The sequence below is a fragment of the Eubalaena glacialis genome, chromosome 16, assembly GCF_028564815.1.
Source record: "Eubalaena glacialis isolate mEubGla1 chromosome 16, mEubGla1.1.hap2.+ XY, whole genome shotgun sequence".
NCBI classification, from domain to species: domain Eukaryota; kingdom Metazoa; phylum Chordata; class Mammalia; order Artiodactyla; family Balaenidae; genus Eubalaena; species Eubalaena glacialis.
This window is the reverse complement of record NC_083731.1, coordinates 79,270,076-79,289,005: the sequence shown is the minus strand read 5'-3', so window position 1 is coordinate 79,289,005 and position 18,930 is coordinate 79,270,076. Positions and strand designations below refer to the sequence as shown.

Below are 18,930 nucleotides of genomic sequence, written 5' to 3'. Positions count from 1 at the left end.
ATTAACGCCGCTATGATAGTGCTGTCATGGACTGCTCTGGCTGGTATGGAAGGGCACTTGGGTATGCTGGTTGTGGCCAGAGGTTGGAAACCATGAATCTGACTCTGTTCCAATCGTGTTCGACAGGCATTATGAGCAAATTAATATGTTTGTTAAGCTATTATTATAATTCTGTAGAATCACTTTACTATTCAATGTCCTCAATAAATATTTCTCCTGTTTACCTTGGTACTCTGAAGCAGCTATAGTAAGTGAAGTCTGGTTTAGTGATACTTATGGAGGTATTAACCAGCAGTAAACTTGGCAAGAATTGCATTTTGCTAGCAAACAAAAAAACAAAGTAAAATATTTCCCTTTTTAAAAAGTCGAAAAAAGGCTGTATTGACAATTAAAGTACCTGGACTAATTGCTTAAATATTAAAATCTGAAAGGACATTGTATAGGAAAATTTTTATTCATTGTTAGGGTTTGAGTCTTCATTTGAAATGGTATGTGTGTTTATGTGTTTTTGTGTGTGTGTTTTTGTTTTGTTTTTATTTATGCAGCAGGCGATTTGCCACTTTGAGATTTTTCATTGATCACATATTGATTATTTTCTATGTCTTAAGTCTCAATGCTGGGAGTATAAACTATATTTCTTACTCTTTGGGAACTCATTGGTAGACACAAAAGCAGCTTGTTCGAATATGCTATTGTAGATTTAGGTACTAAGTGCTATGGGAAAACAATGAAAAGAGAAACTAGGCTGGGGTGAAGTCCAGGAAAGCTTCACAGGAGAAGGAGATATTAGCCTGGTATTGAGGGTAATTGGGATCTTGTTGGAGGAAGTGTTTTGCACAGAAGTAGCATCATGTACAAATAGGGGAGCTGTAACAGAAGAGGTGGAACAGCTGCTGTGTTTAGATACACTTTGGAAAGTGGAGTAAGGTACAAGAAGAGAATAAGATTGAAAGGGTTTGGTGGAGCCACAGTGTGTGTGAAGAGCCTTGTATAACCTGAAGAAATTTAAACTTTATTTTATATGTAGAGGATTTTTATATGGAAGCTATATGTTATATTTGAGTAAGGTCATTATCAGCAATATGAAGGATCTGTTTGGAGGAACAGATCAGTTATAAAATCATAAAGGGGGACTTCCCTTGTGGCGCGGTGGTTAAGAATCTGCCCGCCAATGCAGGGGACATGGGTTCGAGCCCTGGTCCGGGAAGATCCCACATGCTGCGGAACAACTAAGCCCGTGCGCCACAACTACTGAGCCTGCGCTCTAGAGCCCTTGCACCACAACTACTGAAGCCCGCACACCTAGAGCCTGTGCTCTGCAACAAGAGAAGCCACCGCAATGAGAAGCCCGCGCACCGCAACGAAGAGTAGCCCCCACTCGCCGCAACTAGAGAAAGCCCACACGCAGCAATGAAGACCCAACACAGCCAAAAATAAAATAAATAAAATAAGTAAATAAATTTTAAAAAAATCATAAAGGGTACTTATCTTTTATGTGAAGGAATTTAGATATCTCATAGAAAGATAAGTAAATCCACTCAGATGTTTTTTGACTTCAAGTCAAGTAATATACCACTTTCTCATTTTTTCCTTAGAATGTCTAGATTTTTTTTATTACTATTACCCACTGAATAATATATTATTCCTTTCCTACTTGTGAGTGGATTTGAATCGTTTTTGGTCATAAATTTCAGTGGTTCAGTTTCTGAATGATAAATCTCTTGCTTTAGTATTAATATTATTTCTTAATACTTATATTTCTTCAGTATTTATTGCATTAACTTCTCTATTGCTTTTGGATTTGAAAATTCAGCTTTCTTTAATCAAGTGAAATATTACTGAAAACCTAACATAAACTATAGAAAACTGAAAATTCTGGAGCATATGTATAAGGGACTGTATATTGGTGAACTTGGAGGAGGACTTCTTGGAGTACAGTCTGAACCCTACTATGTAACTTAGATATGAAACTTGATTCATTGAATATTTGAAAATAATGCTTCTGGAGTCAACAAACAATATTAATAGATTATTTTAATATGATAATAGTTTCTATTTTTATATTTGTCCATGATTCTTTGATATTTATACCTTCATTGTTTTTTAATCTGTGGAAGCCATACTTGACCTTAGTTACTATTACATTTTCTTTAACTGATACTTTCGTATCTTTTTCCATTACCTTGTAGGCAATTGCATTGCCTCCTATTGCAAAGTGGCCTTATCAGAATGGCTTCACCCTAAACACTTGGTTTCGTATGGATCCATTAAATAACATTAATGTTGATAAGGATAAACCTTATCTTTATTGGTAAGTAATATATTTAATTTTAGTACTTTTGTCTTAAGCATTTCAATCTTGTAAATATGTAACAGTGTCAAGTGTCAAGGCAACATATTAAATAGAATAAGTAAATAAATAAATATATGTTAAAACTACAAAGATACAGTTATGTCAGTTTATTTTATTCATTTTTTGCTGTTGATTCTAGGCAACCTGCCTCACTATTTTTTTCCTCAATTACATTTTAAAAGTCAAGGGTTACAGACCTCCTATCTCCAGTCTGCATAGATCAATTGTGTGTTCTTAGTGAAAAAAAAAAAAACAGAACAACAACAACAAACTCCTACCAAATTTCATTCACTTTGCTTTTTGACTTACATGGTTCTCTGAGCGTAATTAAGTTATGCTTTAAAAATATTGATTTTGGTAACCATGTGAGAAGTTATAATTAGATAAGATTAATTATTTGGTAGATAACTAACAGAATGGGTTCATCAGCCCAACAATGGGTTGACCTGTAAGGACTCAGAACTTGATAATTTTAGTTTACCAATAATGCCAAGTAATAAGAACATCAAAGTTTCGTTTATTATCTTACTATGTACTAGGCATTATAAGTGCTTACATGTATTACCTCATTTAATACTTGCAGTGCTCTGAAATAAGATTGCCTGAGTTTAAGTTCTGCCTTTACCATTTACTGTTTATCCTGTGCTTTGGTGTCTTCAACTGTAAAATGAGGATAATAATGGTACCTATCACATAGGATTTAATGATAGCATAATATTTAAAGTGCTTTTTGTACAATGACTGTTCAGAAATGTGAGTGTAGAAAAATGTGAGCTATTAATAACTTGTAAACTCTATTACAAAAGATTATATATGGATAGTAATGAGAGAGAGTTTTAACAAGCATCTGAACTTCCAAACATAAATGGGGATGAACTTCAGAGAGGTCATTTTGGGGGCTTCTCTGGTGGCGCAGTGGTTAAGAATCCGCCTGCCAATGCAGGGGACATGGGCTCGATCTCTGGTCTGGGAAGATCCCATATGCCGCAGAGCAACTAAGCCCGTGTGCCACAACTACTGAGCCTGTGCTCTAGAGCCCACAAGCCACAACTACTGAAGCCCAGGCGCCTAGAGCCCGTGCTCCGCAACAAGAGAAGCCACCGCAATGAGAAGCCCGCGCACCGCAAGGAAGAGTAGCTCCCGCTCCCCTCAACTAGAGAAAGCCCGTGCGCAGCAACAAAGACCCAACGCAGCCAAAAAAAAAAAGTCATCTCTAAATGCTCACTGTGCCATACAAGATATGATACCATTTACATAAGATCATATGTTGTGTACATTTAAAAAAAAAAAAGAAAGGTCATTTTGGGAGATCATATTTTTATTTCAATAATACTGTCATTTGTCAAAGCATTTACAGGTTTTTGTTTTTTTTTTATATTGTGATTGAATTCACAGCTGGAGGAGTGCTCCTCTAGAAGAAAATAACTATATTTCATAGTCACATCTTTTTTCTTTATTTGACTGAAAAGGTATTCCTTTGCTTGATTACCTATGTTATTTATCAAAATTGGCTGTCACTTTTTTTTTTTTTTGGTAAAGTTGTAAGCAATTTTCAAAGATATAGTAGAATTAAAGAGCAAGTTGATTTTGAAAACATTAACTGTGTACATGATTTCTGTATTTGTTAATTCCAGGTGGTCATTGAAGGTATATGAAATCTACTTGGTAGGATTTTGTTGGCTATTAATTTGTTTTTATGTATTTGTGATATTTTAAATTGAAATATTAAAAGGTTCTATAGTCTTCTGTTTTCCCAATTTAAATGCCTTCTTTTAGTTGTTCTAAACTTTTCATGTTTTAGTCTTTATTTGGTACATGTAATACCCCTTCTACTCTATAGGGATGTAAGTTTTATTTTTATAATTATGTTTTATATTATTTGTATAATACTAATCTTTAGATATATTGTTCTCTGTCACAGAGGATATTATACTATTCTCAGTTTTCTTTGCAGTTTTCGTACTAGCAAAGGAGTTGGTTACTCTGCTCATTTCGTTGGCAATTGCCTGATAGTCACATCACTGAAGTCCAAAGGAAAAGGTTTTCAGCACTGTGTGAAGTATGATTTTCAGCCACGCAAGGTAGGTGTAAGTAAATTATCTATTGAGAATGACACAATTCACCATTCCCACTCTCTTAAAACTCACCTATTATGACTTCTGTAATATTCGCTTTTATTGGTTTTCTCGTGACTCCTACTGCTTTTCTCTTATCCTTGTCTGCATTTTCTTTCTACTTTTATATCTAACTTTTGACATAAAAAGATCAGGCTCCTGACCTCTTGCAGTGACTGTTTCTCTCACTCACTCTCTCATTCTCTCTCTTGCTGTGATCTGTTGTATGGCATTCTTTCAGTGAACATTCAATATGTATTTACTGAGTGCCAGACACTGTTGTAGGCACAGGAGATACGACAGTGAACAAAACAGACAGCATCCTTGCTTTTGTGGAGCTTATATTTTTTTGGGAATTTTTATTCAGTTTTATGATAGCTTTCCTCTCTTATTCTTATTTCCAGAGCTTTATTCTTATATTCTCATCTCCCTGTGAGATATGGCCAAGTGAATGTCTTTCTGGCCCCGCAGCCTCAGAATGTGTAACATTGAATTTGCCATCCCAGTCCCATATCATTCATGTTCTTAAGTCCTCTGTTTTGATTAAGAGGCTACTGTCTTCATAGTAGTGGGGACTTGAGTCAGCTTCAGCCCCGCTTTGATCTTTATATCAGTCAGTTAAATTTCCAAGTCCTATACTTAGTATCGCTGAAATATAGCTTTCACCTTTATAAAATTCTTTACGTGTTGCTTAAATTCTTCATATTGCTCTCTTTTTATCTTGGATCCTCTGTCTCCTCCTCTTCCTCCTCCTGATTTATATTCCTGGTCATATTATTTCACTGTTCAAACCAATCATTTACTTCTTACTAACTATAGAATACATTAAAATTTTTAGCCTAGTCTTTCATGATTTGGATTTTATTTTCAGCTTTTTACTTAAACCTTTTATTTTGGCAAAACTGAGCTGATATACATGCTTCACTTTTTTATCTTTTCCTTTTTAAATGTTCGGTCTCTGGCCTAAAATACATTTACTTGTCCCCTTACTCTCAGCTCTAGGTCTTAAATCCCACCCCATTGTTATGTTCCATTTCACATAAGATTTCTGTGGAATCTGTCCCTGATTTGCCTTGCTTTGCTCCCCAGATACAGTCTCTCTTTAAGCATATTATTTCAGTATTTCTTATGGCCATTATTTCTTTTAAACCTTTATTATTCATTTATATGTACATTATTTAGTAACTGTTGAGACTAAGCTATGTGTTAGATTCAATTTTGTATTTCCTCATATGCCTAACACAGAATATTGAACTTGGTAGACTGTCAATGATATATGTTAGATAAATAAGTAAAATATGACTTTAACAACCAAAAACCCTTTTGTTTCCTAAAGGAGTAAGTTACATTTATTTGGACAGCTAATTTATATTGAGCAGTTTATTTCCCCATAGTATGAAATAAATGAGGTATTACTATTGATACAGTGAGAAAGAGGGCATGCCTTGTTGTGGTCAGTGCTTCTTTGTAGGTAAGTATCTCAAGAACCTTTTCCATGTGGCGGTAAGAAGAAAAGTAGTCATGGCAATAAAGACCAAGTAATTTAGGTTGTTGCTATGTTATACACATTTAAAATCTAAAGCTTACTAGCCTTTTTTGTTGTTGTTCCAGCATAATAATGCATATTGCAAAGCTAAGTTAATTTTTGGAATTGTAGAGAATAGAGTAATATCCATGACCATTAAGAGAGATTTTATGCTTTTTGAAAAAGTGTTTTGCACAGGTTTAATGGAAAACACAGTTACTTCGAATGTCAACAACTGCCACATTCTTAGATCTTCATTCTGATCCTAAAAATTTGGTATATATTATATATAATTTATTTATAATATATTATTATATATAATTTGTGTATAATATGTAAATGTACTATATAATATACAGAAATTATGCAGTATCTTTTAAACTTTCTACACATCTATGAAAACAATATTAAAGTATTTCAACAATCATTATTAATTCAAAGATTATTGCAAGGCAAACTTTTATATGAACTTCGTGACTTTAATTGTAGATCTGAGGAATTATGTTACTCTAATTATAATTCTACCTTCTTCTCTCGCTTTCCTTCTTTATCCTCCTCCTCCATCTCTCTCTCCTCCCTCCTTTACCTCCTCCTCCTTCTCTTTTGCTCATACTTTTCATCTCCCTTTTCTTTCCCCTTCTTCTCCTCTCCCTCCTCTCTCTTTTCTTATTCTTCTTCCTCCTTCTTCCTCTAACCTTATTTGGTTTAGGTAACAGAACCAGTTTTTAGACTAGAGATTCAAACTTCAGAGTAACTGGTTAGTGTATATGTGTGTATGCTGTCCTCCACTATGGATTTATAGATGATGAACTCCCTTTCTAAGTCTAATGTTAAACCTCCAGGTTTGGTAATACAGAGAGACTTTTCTTAAGGGAGATTCAGCTGATCCTAGCAACCCTGAATCTTGTTTCCTGAGATTGAAGGTTTCACTAAATTCAGCTTCTTCAGTAATGCTGGCTTCAAGGAGAGGGATGTTGCTCTCCTGTTAATGTTTAGACCCATGAAATATACCTTTGCTTAATATCTGCTAGAATATGGATATTCAGAGACCAAGTTGAAACGTACTTTTAAAAGTCTGTTTAAAGGTAAAGAATAACAAGAGAAAATGCAGAGAAACATGCAACTGTATCATTAGATATATAGATATAATTCACTCATTATCAGCTGGGATTTACTAGAGAGATCTTTCTTTTGTTTACCGGACTCCATCTTCGTGTCACAGTAACCAAACATTTGAAAGTCCAGAGTCTAAAAAAACAAGGGACAGAAGTATAGTTCTCCATATATACACTAATATGTATAAGATGGATAACTAATAAGAACCTGCTGTATAAAAAAAATAAGAAGTATAGTTCTCCTTCCCACATGTTTAAGGCCTGGTCCCCCTTCCAGGTTCAAGGGTCTTTCTTGGATATAGAGCAGTGATTTTGTTCACCTTCTTCAGGGCATACTCTACCCCTTATCCACAGGAACAACCCTGACAGATTTGATGAGCCCATATAAGGTGGTGGGAATGCTTCATTTCTTGTTCTTTCTTTTTTGTTTGTTTTCTTTCCTTATGATCCCATGTGTATCTTGCCACATACTGAAGAAAATATTATTTTGGATGGGGTTTTCAAATATATATTTTTATTTTTACATGAGTCTAATAAAAATCTTTCTCTTATGTAAGGGATAGTTTAATAATTATTTCTATTAAAGAACGTCAATTTAACAATAATTCATTAATATATACTTAGAAAATAGCTTAAAAACAATGATTCTAAATAAATTTATACATTAGAATGGGAGTTATTTTTTTCTTGATACAAATCCCACTTTTTTTTCATATAAATCTCATTGCCTCTCCTCTAGAAATTCTGATTTATTAGACTTGGGATGCTACCCAAACAGAGTTTGCCAAATGTGCCAAATTATTTAGAATTTTAGTGGGAGCTTGTTAGAAATACAGATTCGTGGAATTATCATTTTCACGTCAGGAATATGAGTTTTTAACAAATGCTCTAGGTGATTTTTCTCATGGGACAAGTTTAAGAAACAGTGGTTTAAAGAGTATAAATAAGAAAACTTAGCGTCAAGTTAAGGATCAAATAAAATTGCCATTAACTAATAAAAAGCAATTTAACCCATTTGTTCTCTCCCTCTCTCTGTCTTTCTCCCTCTGTCTTTACATTTTTCCCCTTTGAGAAATGCATTCGCAGTTGTAATAGGTCTCTCTCTATATATGTATCTTGTTAGGAGCAGGATCAGGGAGTGATGTGGGTTTTGAAAGGCCTTCTGTAAAGATTTTTATAAACCTTGAAAATCATTAGTATTTGATTTTACTGTTTCATTATTCGAGATAACTCCATTTTTTATTTTTTTCCCTTTCTTTAGTTTTTTCAGGGGATACCCTAGCTAAGTTGTTATCCTTCCTAATAAGGGGTTTAGCTAGACTATCAAAAAGTGCTTTCCTAGTGGTACCACTTAACCAGATGTTTGACCTTATGAAAATGAATGTAAACAATTAGCACATTACCTACTATGTAGTAAATTTACTCAATACATGTTAGCTACAATTGATATTTGTATAAATATCATATTACATTTTTCTGATGAATTCTTAATATACATCCTTTTTTCTTGTTCCTGTTGTTGTATTTCTTTTATAGATCTATTTTTGAGTTTCAAACTAAATGTAAACCTCAACATACATGTATAGTATCAGTATGCATATATAGTCTCCAAGTTTACTCCTGTTTCCTTTAGTCAAAAAATATCAAGTCAAAACTTGGGCTCTTTTGATTTAAAAATTCACTTGTCTGTTATCTGTAGAGTATATCTTGATTTACTAAGGAAAGAGAATAGAAAGGTTAATTTTCCTATAAATAAGTACTGTTCGTTGTGAGATCAATTCATTCATTGAATTGTGTATTCATTTATTCACCCATTTAATCTTTTATGTTAGTGTTATGACCAAAAGCAAACTCTGTTTATAACTCCAAACTTAATTATCTGGCTAATAACTGGATAACTATATTAGTTATCTTAAGTTGATGGTACCACTACCCATTCAAGTGAAAAATTGGAAACCATCTTAGACTCCCCTTTTCTATATTAGCAGTTCCAGTCAGTTCTGTTAATTAGTTCCTGTCCCCGCTCTTTAAAATTACCAATGCCTTTGTCTTAGTGTAGGCTCCTATGGTTTTCTTACCTGGACTTTTGCTGTGGTTTTCATTTATCTTCATCCACACTTGCCTAACTGCCCCACTTCCTTACTGCTGCCAGTTATGTTCCTAAACTATGGAGATGATCATTTCACTTTCCTGCTCAAAATTCTTCAGTTATACCACATTATGCAAAAAGTAAAGGCTGATTACAAAAGGTGAACTATGGGTCTCTTTACGATCTGGTCTTTGTCTATTTTGCCTGCCACACCTGAACACTGAGAAAAGTTTTGTCAAACCACTGTGCTCCATGTACCATATTAAGTTTCTTCTGCCTGGAATGTTTCTTTCCCCCTTGTTTACTCAACTGTTCTATTCATCCTTCAAGTTTAGTCTTAAGCTTTATTTTACTCTTTTAGTGAACTCTTCTCTGTTAGCCGTCCTTCTCTGTCTTTCCTTTCTACCTACCCTCAGTTAGTCATTACTTCTTTTGCTCCCACATGTGTAATTTAGATATTATCCATTGTTTTATAGTTGTTTTCATGTTTGTTTCCCTAATGAAACCTGCTTTAGGCTGTATATGTTACATTTCTTTATGTGCCTACGATCTGGGGGACACTTGCCATGAAGTAGGCCCACAGTAAATTCTTTGAATGAATGACTTTGAGGAGTAAATAATATCAATTTTATCAGAAAAAATCTCATAATGAAGAAATAGTAGATAAAAAATAAATAGAAATATAGTCCGTGGTGTCTTATTTATGGGTGTCAGATATGTATTAGGAACAGTTTTTCATACTTTTCATATATTATTATCTTAAAATTGTCTTTGGGCAACAGAAAATCCCTTTCTATTAATAGACATTTATTTATGTCTATTGTATTTAGAAATTTAAAATTTCTAAAAATTTTATTCCAAAATATAAAGATTGTATCTCCTGTTTTACCCAGATAGCATTCTGGTTGAAATTTTTTAAACTCAATGAGTGTTATAGAGGTAAATTTTAATTCTTATATATGTAAACTTCTATAAGATTTTTCTTAAATTTATTTTAAGCTCAGTTTCTTGATTACTTTATAATATTTAGAAACATGAGTCACTAAATGACCAACTTTGAAGATTTTCTTCTAATTTTAATCAGGGCCAACATATATGTTGCTTTCAGGTCAGGTGAAAGCCTCAGTTTGCAGTAAATTAAGGATGATCTAGAATAAAACAGCTTTAAAACAGACGTGTTTCAGGGGTTAAATGGTTTGACCTGACTTTTTTTTTTTTTTATGTAATTGAGGAAAAGTGTTGCTTGTATTACTGTCTTCTGTGAGTTGTTCAGTGCACTATTTTTATTTTCTAAATCAAAATGAATAAAGTTGAATTTTGTTCAAAGTTTTTCAGATACCTTGAAATGATTAATATTTTAGTGGTTAAGAATTACTCTTATGGCTTTATATTATGCAAAATATGTATGAAATAAATTGAATAGTGCTTTTAACTAATCTGAAGGACAAAGTTTGTACTTTATATTTTTATGTTTTTGGGGAAAACTAGTCTAAATCTCTCTTAACTGATGAAAGCATAATTGTTTAAATATCTATAAATCATTTGTATTTTTCTATAGTTTAGAAATAATATTTCTATATTATCTGCATTAGGCTATTAACTCCAAAGAGGCTAAGGATTATATCCACAAATTGTTATAGAACTTAAGTCATCTCATATGAAAATAGACTTTAAAATGCTTTTTGTTGACACTGGTGACTATAAAATGAGAGCTGAATATAAACTCAATCCTTGATTCTTAATTAATAGTCACACATTATTAAATTAAATATAATTATTCCTGGATTTAATAATTCTAAATTGTGGAATTGAAATTATCTAAATCTTATTATAAATGTTAAATTTTTTTTCCTTGACAGAGTTCTCCTGACCATGCAATCCAAAGTAGAATCCTAGGTTATTCTTTCTCAGTTTACACTGTTCTTATTTCCCCACAGTAATCATCATGATTTTTAATTCTGTATTTGTTTACTTGTCTAATGTATGGCTCTTCCACTGCTCCATAAATTCCAGAAGAGCTTGAACCTGTGGTCTGTCTGTTAAAACTGGGTATTTGCAGTGCCTGGCACAATGCAAATGTTATTAAATGAATGAGCATAAATATAATTGTATTTCCACAATTTTTGGATCTTGGTATAGTGAAAGGAGTGTCAGTCCAGGGCTGAAAGGGTTCTCGCTCCATCTCCATCACACATTTATTCTTTATGAGTCATTTTTTTCACCTGTAAAATGAGAAATGGGAAAGGGAATTTGAAAAAATGCTAGTGGATGATCATTAATATTCCTTCAAACAATTTTTTTGTAGTGTGGGATAAATGTTATGGTTGCTTTTAAACAGTAATAACTAAACATTACATATTGATATCCTAAATTTTTTTTCATTTAAGTGGTACATGATCAGCATTGTCCACATTTACAATCGATGGAGGAACAGTGAAATTCGGTGTTATGTTAATGGACAGCTGGTGTCCTATGGTGATATGGCTTGGCATGTTAACACAAATGATGTAAGTTTTAATTTATCTGTATTTTAATGTATTTGAGTGTTTGATCTATCACTGTTTATAACATGAATTGAATAATAAAATAGTTTGGTAGAAACAATAGTTTTACTTTGAAATTTTTTTCTATTAAGTGAACTCTTGGTTTAATTTAGTATAATTAAATTGCTAAAAGATATGATTAATGATACAAAAAAAAGGAAAATTGCTTGGCCAAATTATTAAGTATTAGGTCAAAAATATAAATGCAGTATTCTATTCTTTTCAGAATCTCAGGCATTAAAAGTTGTGTCTTATACCTTATTTTAATGGGAAAGCAAGACCTTAAACAGAATGAATAAGTATAACATGTGACTATTATTTACTAGATAAATGGTGATAAATACTGTGGAGAAAAACTAAGTGAGAACAAATATAGAAAGTGTAGGTGTAAGGAAGGGAGAAGCCAGATGGTCCAGAGATGGTCTTAGTGAGAAGAGTGGAGGGAGAAAGCCATGTGAATATTTGGAGGAAATACCCCATTCGGTGGAAGCAGTGAGTGCAAAAGCTTTGAGGCAGAAGTAGAAAGTTTATCTTGGTTTTTACATTTTTTTAAAGTTTTTTTGTTTTTTTTCTAAAGATTCAAATAAAACAAAAATCAAAGAAGAATCTGTGATGAAACGAGTTAGGGATTGCAGAGTTTGAAATATTTACTGTCTGTTCCTTTACAGAAACAGTTTGCTTGTTCTGTCCTAGAAACTCATAGTTGGATCACAGTCAATAAATATTTATGAGAATGATTTTTTTCAGATTTAGAATATTCACATGAAATTCTGCTTCATATTTGCCCTCCAAAGGGGACAGTCTTTTTTATTGCAGAGTGATTTTGTTGACTGTCATGACTCCATAGTCATATTTAAAAAAAGAAAGGAAGAAAAGACTGATTTTTCAGTTATTTGCAATAATATTCCAAGAAATGGAGAGGCCTGGACAATAACACATATACACACATACTTTATGCAGTCAGTTCTTAATTTCCTATACTTTTAATTAAAGATTGGGTATTGTATGAGGAGTGTCTTTCTTTCTACCTCATTCATAATTTTTTGGTTATTTTATTGAGGCACCAAAGGGATTCCATACATATATAATGTCTTGCTTATCATTATTCCGGTGTAGAATAACCTGTGAGGATGGGAGGACGGAACTGAACAGTGACTGCTTTCACTGGTCTGGATAGGTGGGGCCACGTATTACGTGAGATTTAAGAAGTAGAGGTGGGAAGGGTCTTGTTAAGTGTGGTTTCGTAGGTGCTGAACTCCCCAGATGGAGAGCACTGTACCATCTGCTTTAGTCAGCAGATTTTGGTGATTATTGTTTATCTGATTCTGCATAATTCCTACTCATGTAAGAGAAGGAAGTGATTTTTCTTTGTGTCCTTAACTTAGTGTAGAGAAATAGAGAAATATATCCATAGTGGAGAAATTAGGTAGAATTTTAAAAATTCAGTCCAATGTGTTTATGGTTAAATTTGGAATAGTCATTATGTTGATTCAGATGACTATCTATGGACAATTACAAATAATTACAGTTTTAAAATTAGTTTTACTTTTGTAAATAAATAGTTATAAGCCCTTTTGCTTTTAACTATAGAATTTGGAAAGTTGGTCAGGTGATTATTGAGTAGGTGGTTATTGTTTGTTTGCTTGCCCATAAATATGAAACATTTGACTGATTAACTTTCCCTAAAAAATCTTTAGTTGTTTTTTATTATTTAAATACTCCATAGAGTTTTAATTGTTGCTTTCTTCTGTTATTATTGTTATGCTTTATGGTATTCCTGACAATGAAGGCAGGTATCCTTAAATATTTTGTCATTACAAAATAAAACATTTTATTTTTTTATGACTTTTTAAAAATAGAGCTATGACAAGTGCTTTCTCGGATCTTCAGAAACTGCTGATGCAAATAGGGTATTCTGTGGTCAACTTGGTGCCGTGTATGTGTTCAGTGAAGCCCTCAACCCTGCACAGATATTTGCAATTCATCAGTTAGGACCTGGATATAAGGTAGTAAAACCATCTTATTATAAATTCTGTGGAAAGTTTTAGGTGTGAAATGTGATACAATACAATATATAGTGATAGACTTTCTTCAATGTGGTTTAAAAGTCATCTCTGTATTTTGGAACTGAGTTATTATTATATGTTTCATTTTGTTTCAAAGGTGCTTTTTCACTTTTTAAGTATTTTCCCTTCATGAACTTTTTTTATTCTTTAGAATGTTTTCTAATGTTGAAGCTGTGTCTTTTCTTGACATAATTCTGAAATAATAAATTTTATAAAACCATATTGCTTAATGTGGTATTTGAAATCTCAAATTTTGAAATATATAAATTATATTACGAACAATTGAAATGTTAGAAATAACTCGAAAAGAATAATTATTTAGAAGGAAAATGATGTAGAATATTACATGTAGCCGAAATTATTCAGTTTTAGCTTCTATTCTTGTTTGTCCTTTGCAGTAGGCAAGGAAGTGGGTACAGTAGTGCATATCCTAATTTTGCAAAACTAATTATTTAATGTGATTTATCATATTCTTCCTGTTTTTTGACTTTAAAAATAAAGATTTATTTAAGCAAGATATTACGTTCACATATATGAATTAGTTCTTAATGGGCAGTACACCTGGCTGGGGAAATATGTGAGTTTTGTTTAAGTCACATTAGGAATTGTGATATCCCAAGCTGTTTGGAGCTGAGAGAGAATTCTACAGTGTAAGTCAAAGTATTTGTAATTCTGAAGAAGCAAGTGTCTTTCATGTAAGAGTTTTCTTTTTTTTAAACTTACTGTTTAAATAATCAATGTGAGGATTGTGTTATAGAAAAGGAGTACTAAACCTTAAAAATATTTCTTCTTTGCCTTTGTATTTTTGCATTAATATTTCTGTTTAAATTTTTATGTTCTATATTGGACATATAAGTAACAGTTTGAATTTACCCTTATTGAAAGATATTTCTGTTCCCAATGATTTTAATAACCATAATAATATTGAATGACAATAGTGCTGTCATTTTTATGTCAAGGGGACAGTATTTGCTACCATCTTTTGTCCATATCATTTTATTTGTTTTACTATCCCTAGAAATGAATTTGTGCTTGTACAGCCACTTTTTCTTTCATGGGTCCTTTTATTGGGTTTGAGTCCTAGTTCAGCCATGTGTTGGCTTTGCATGGAAATGTTTCTGTAATTCAGATATTTGGGTTAATATGCAGCTTGCCTTCCTTTCATACTTCTTTGCCTTGTTCCATATTAATATTTGAAGTTGCTTTCTTCAAGCACTAACAGAATGATGTTAAGTAGAGTGACAAACCAATGAAATATAAATAAAGGTAGAAAATCAAGAAAATACAGATGTGCAAATCATAAATCCAGTATGATTGCTATAGTGAAATTTCAGAATTGGTGGGAGCTTCTTGGCAGCAAAAAGGAAAAAGGGTTAAACATAAGCGGTTATATAATTCTCCATTCAGAAAGGAGCAAACATTGTTCTGAACCACTTTGCAAACTTATCAGGTTGTCATATGGCTCTTTCTTATCACATTCTTTTATACCAACAGTGAAAATAAGTAGTAACTCTGTGTCACCTTGTTTGTACACAAGTACCCAAGTGATAAAGAATCTATTCCTTGAATCCTAACATAGACAATAGAGTACCTACATCAGAGTCAGAACTTTTAAAAGAAAATGCCTCTAAATTTTGGACATTTCATGAAAATGTATTTCATTAAGATTTGAAAGTTCCCAGTCTGTAGGCATAGCCTGCTGGGCCCCTTATTGTTAATGGAGGTTGACTGTAAGTCCATGGGTGCATGTGTATTTTCTCAACTTGTAAATTTTAAAAGTACAATTACTATCAGGACAGGCATCTGCAAAAATTTTGACATTAAAAAGTTATTTCTGGAAATTCAGAAAATGAAGGAAAGGTGCAGAGGATGCAAATGAAGATCAGATTGTGTTATGACTGGGAAAAAGGCTGAGGTGGTTCACACATTATAGTCTCAATTTTCTTGGTAAAGTAGGAGGCAAGGTCACTTCCTGTGAATGAAGGGATAGTGGGTTACAGTGGAATTTTTAAGGTATGTAGGACATATTAATTAGTTGAAATTTGGTTTAAACTACAAATGAAGCTTACATCATTAGTTGTTATATAATAACACAGTATTTATATTTTTTGCCTCAAAATCTCTGGAGAAAAGAGACAGCATAAAGAAGTTGTATTGGTCAGAGAATATTGTCTATGATTCTGAGCTTAATGTAGATAGTGTGTCAACATCTGGGCTTTAAAATAAATAAAATAAATTAATTCTCCCCCAAATAATGTCTTCAGAATATCTGTACTGTGAAGCCTGTCTCAAGTGATTTTGACCTGTGGATCATGAGAGTGCTAAATAATTTTCTTTATGTGGTTTTGAGCAGTGTAACTTGTCAGTGAATACTTTGTATTTGGTTATCTTTGGTAAATGGCAAATGAAGAAAGATATCACTAATCAGTTAAATAACTCATTAGGTTTGGAAGAAATTTGTAAAATACAGACTTTCTCACTGTAACTTTCTGTAGTATAGTAAAATTTACTCTGAGTTAAGTTGATTTTGGAGCTCCATTTGGTTGGAGTTATTGAATGTTTACAAGATTACGAAGTCTTATATATAAGGTGGCCTTTTGACATAAACTTGCAAAACAGATTTTAACAAAGTTTAGATATTTCATAATCATTTCTTAATTATCAAATAACCTATGTGTCAAGCAATTAGTCTTCATTGCTAGATATTTCAGTATTTAGTTTTGTGTTCTGTCTTTCATTCAAGAAAATGAAAGCATCATGATTTTTTAACAGTTTATTATATTAGGATAAAAGCCTAACTGATAAGAGAAAATGTATAAAACAACCTCCAGAACTAAAAATCCACTTTGGAGATTTTCCAAAACTCGTGTGGAAGGGAAAGCTCCTAAGAAACTGATATTCCCACAAATAACCATGTAAAAACTCTGGACATCATGCTGAAAAAATCCACCTGAGGGCCTTGGAAACTGAATAAAAAGCAGGGATGTTTTAGAGGGGAGTCAAAACATGGAACAAGTGGTCAGCATGGGCTGAGTTTCTCATTTTTCTATTTTGATGTATCAGCTTCCCAGCCAGAAAAATTAAGGTAACAAGCACTAGGGCAACCAGCACTACAGGGTGATTAATGGGCCCCCAGAAAAGAGGCAGTCGGAAAAGGGTCTGAATTCTATATTTTAAAAAAACACAGTTAAAATCTATGGCTGACCCATGAAACCATGTATGATCATGACAAACGGGTAGTAGATTGTAAATAAGACTTCAGGAACTGAATTGAGATCTGAGACACCACACATAGAAGGCATGACAATCTGTAATTGTATCTAAACAAGAAAATGACCCACCCAAAACAAAAAACATCAGGATTTTTCAGAATATAGTCTCCACAGGATAATATTCAAAATGTCCAGCATATCATCACAAATTGCTCATCCTATGAAGAGCCAGGAAAATGTGACTTATTCTCAAGGGAAGAGAAAATCGGCACATGCCACCTCCAAGATAACCTAAAATTGTTTAATTATCACATGAAGACTTTAAGGGACTTTTTAAAACCAGCAGTGTAAAAAAATTTGCTTGTAATGAATTAACAGGTGGGAATTATCAACCACAACATAAAAAAATCAAATGGAAAATTTGGAACTGAAAAATATATTTAAAGTAAAAAGAAATCCACTGTTTGCTTATTAGCAGAATGGACATGAATGAGAAATAAATGAACTTGGATATAGATTGATTGAAACATTAGAAGAGAGATAGAAAAGATTGGGGGGGAAGAACTGAAGAGATTTATGGGACAGTCTTGAAATCTAATATGCAAAGTGATGAAATAAAAATTCACATTTGAAGGCAAGACAAGAAAAATTTAAACATAAGGTTTTTCTCTGCCTTTTGGACTCCTTTCTCCCTTCTAGTGTGCATTGTGCATCTGCATTATGCATTAACCAGACCTCCCCAATGCAGAAATACCTGCTCAACCATAAAGATCAGTTTTTCTCCTTCTACTGCCAGCCATATAACTCCTTAGAAGATAACAATCCTTTATCAATTCTGTAAGGAGTCATGATGACCCACTACTTGCCTTGTACATGCAGACATGTTTGGTGAACTTTATATACAATGCCAGTATATCATTTCCCTTAAAGATAGCAATTGGTGCAGAACAGACTGGAGATACTAGGCCACACCTAATAGAAGTTCTTAGCTTAAATACTTAGGACCTTATTAATGCTACTAGTTATATTACTTGTATTCTGCCTATTTTACAAGATTATTGTTCCTTGTATTACCAAATGTGTTACTGAGCCTCAGATAAAATTAATGATGATTAGGCGACTTGAAATGATTGACCAAATATATAGTCATATGAGATCAGTGATGGTAATAGTGTAACTCTAGATATGGGAAAAAACAAGAGGGAACCATTTCCTGGACCATAACAGACTAGTGAGACAGGAGGTCCACAGGCTTTTGGCTACTGTTAACAGAGCCTAGTCCAGTAACAGCACATTGGGTGGCCTGTCAACAAAATCCTTGCCTGACATGGGACTGAGTATTCCTAGCGCCATGGGACAAATTGGTTAAGAAATGCCTCCCAAACTGAAAAGGAAGGGATTGGAAAATAATGTTGCCCACCATCCAGTTCTACAAGAATCAAGTCGTTAGCCACTGCAGTTGCTGACTTTTAATACACCCTGAAAGGAGTTCAGGGCAGAGACCAGGAATGAGACACTCTGTGCTCTGGGAAAACTGGCAGAACTGGCCTTCAGATAGTTTGATATTTCCAGGAGAAGGTTTTATGAACCCAAACTCATACGTTTTCCCATACTTAGAAAAGCACTAAAATCATTAACTAAATGTCTGTTCCTCATGACTAGCATCAGCATTCTACTGAGATGTGCGTTTAGTTGCATGTACCCTCTTCACCAAAATCTCATATATACTTGACCTTTCCCCCCTTTACCTTTTGGGAGCAGTTCTCAGAACTCACTAAGAGGCTGTCTCCTGGGTTATAATCCTCAAATTTGGCTTGAATAAAATTTTCCACTCATTTCTCATATGATTATTGATTAATTTTTAATTGAAAAAAGTGTAAGAGAAGGGGCCAGAAAAAATATTTGAGGAAATA

At 33.2% G+C, this 18,930-nt stretch overlaps 1 protein-coding gene across 8 annotated transcripts in view; it reads left to right on the top strand.

The window, feature by feature from the left end:
* The window catches only part of NBEA (neurobeachin), a 629,474-nt gene that overhangs the window by 76,379 nt on the left and 534,165 nt on the right, over positions 1-18,930 (top strand). For all 8 annotated transcript variants that reach the window (XM_061171071.1, XM_061171076.1, XM_061171075.1 and 5 more), the window contains exons 5-8: positions 2,190-2,311; positions 4,308-4,434; positions 11,584-11,703; positions 13,599-13,745. In XM_061171071.1, coding sequence (XP_061027054.1) covers positions 2,190-2,311; positions 4,308-4,434; positions 11,584-11,703; positions 13,599-13,745 — 516 coding nt within the window. The remainder of the gene's footprint in view (positions 1-2,189; positions 2,312-4,307; positions 4,435-11,583; positions 11,704-13,598; positions 13,746-18,930) is intronic.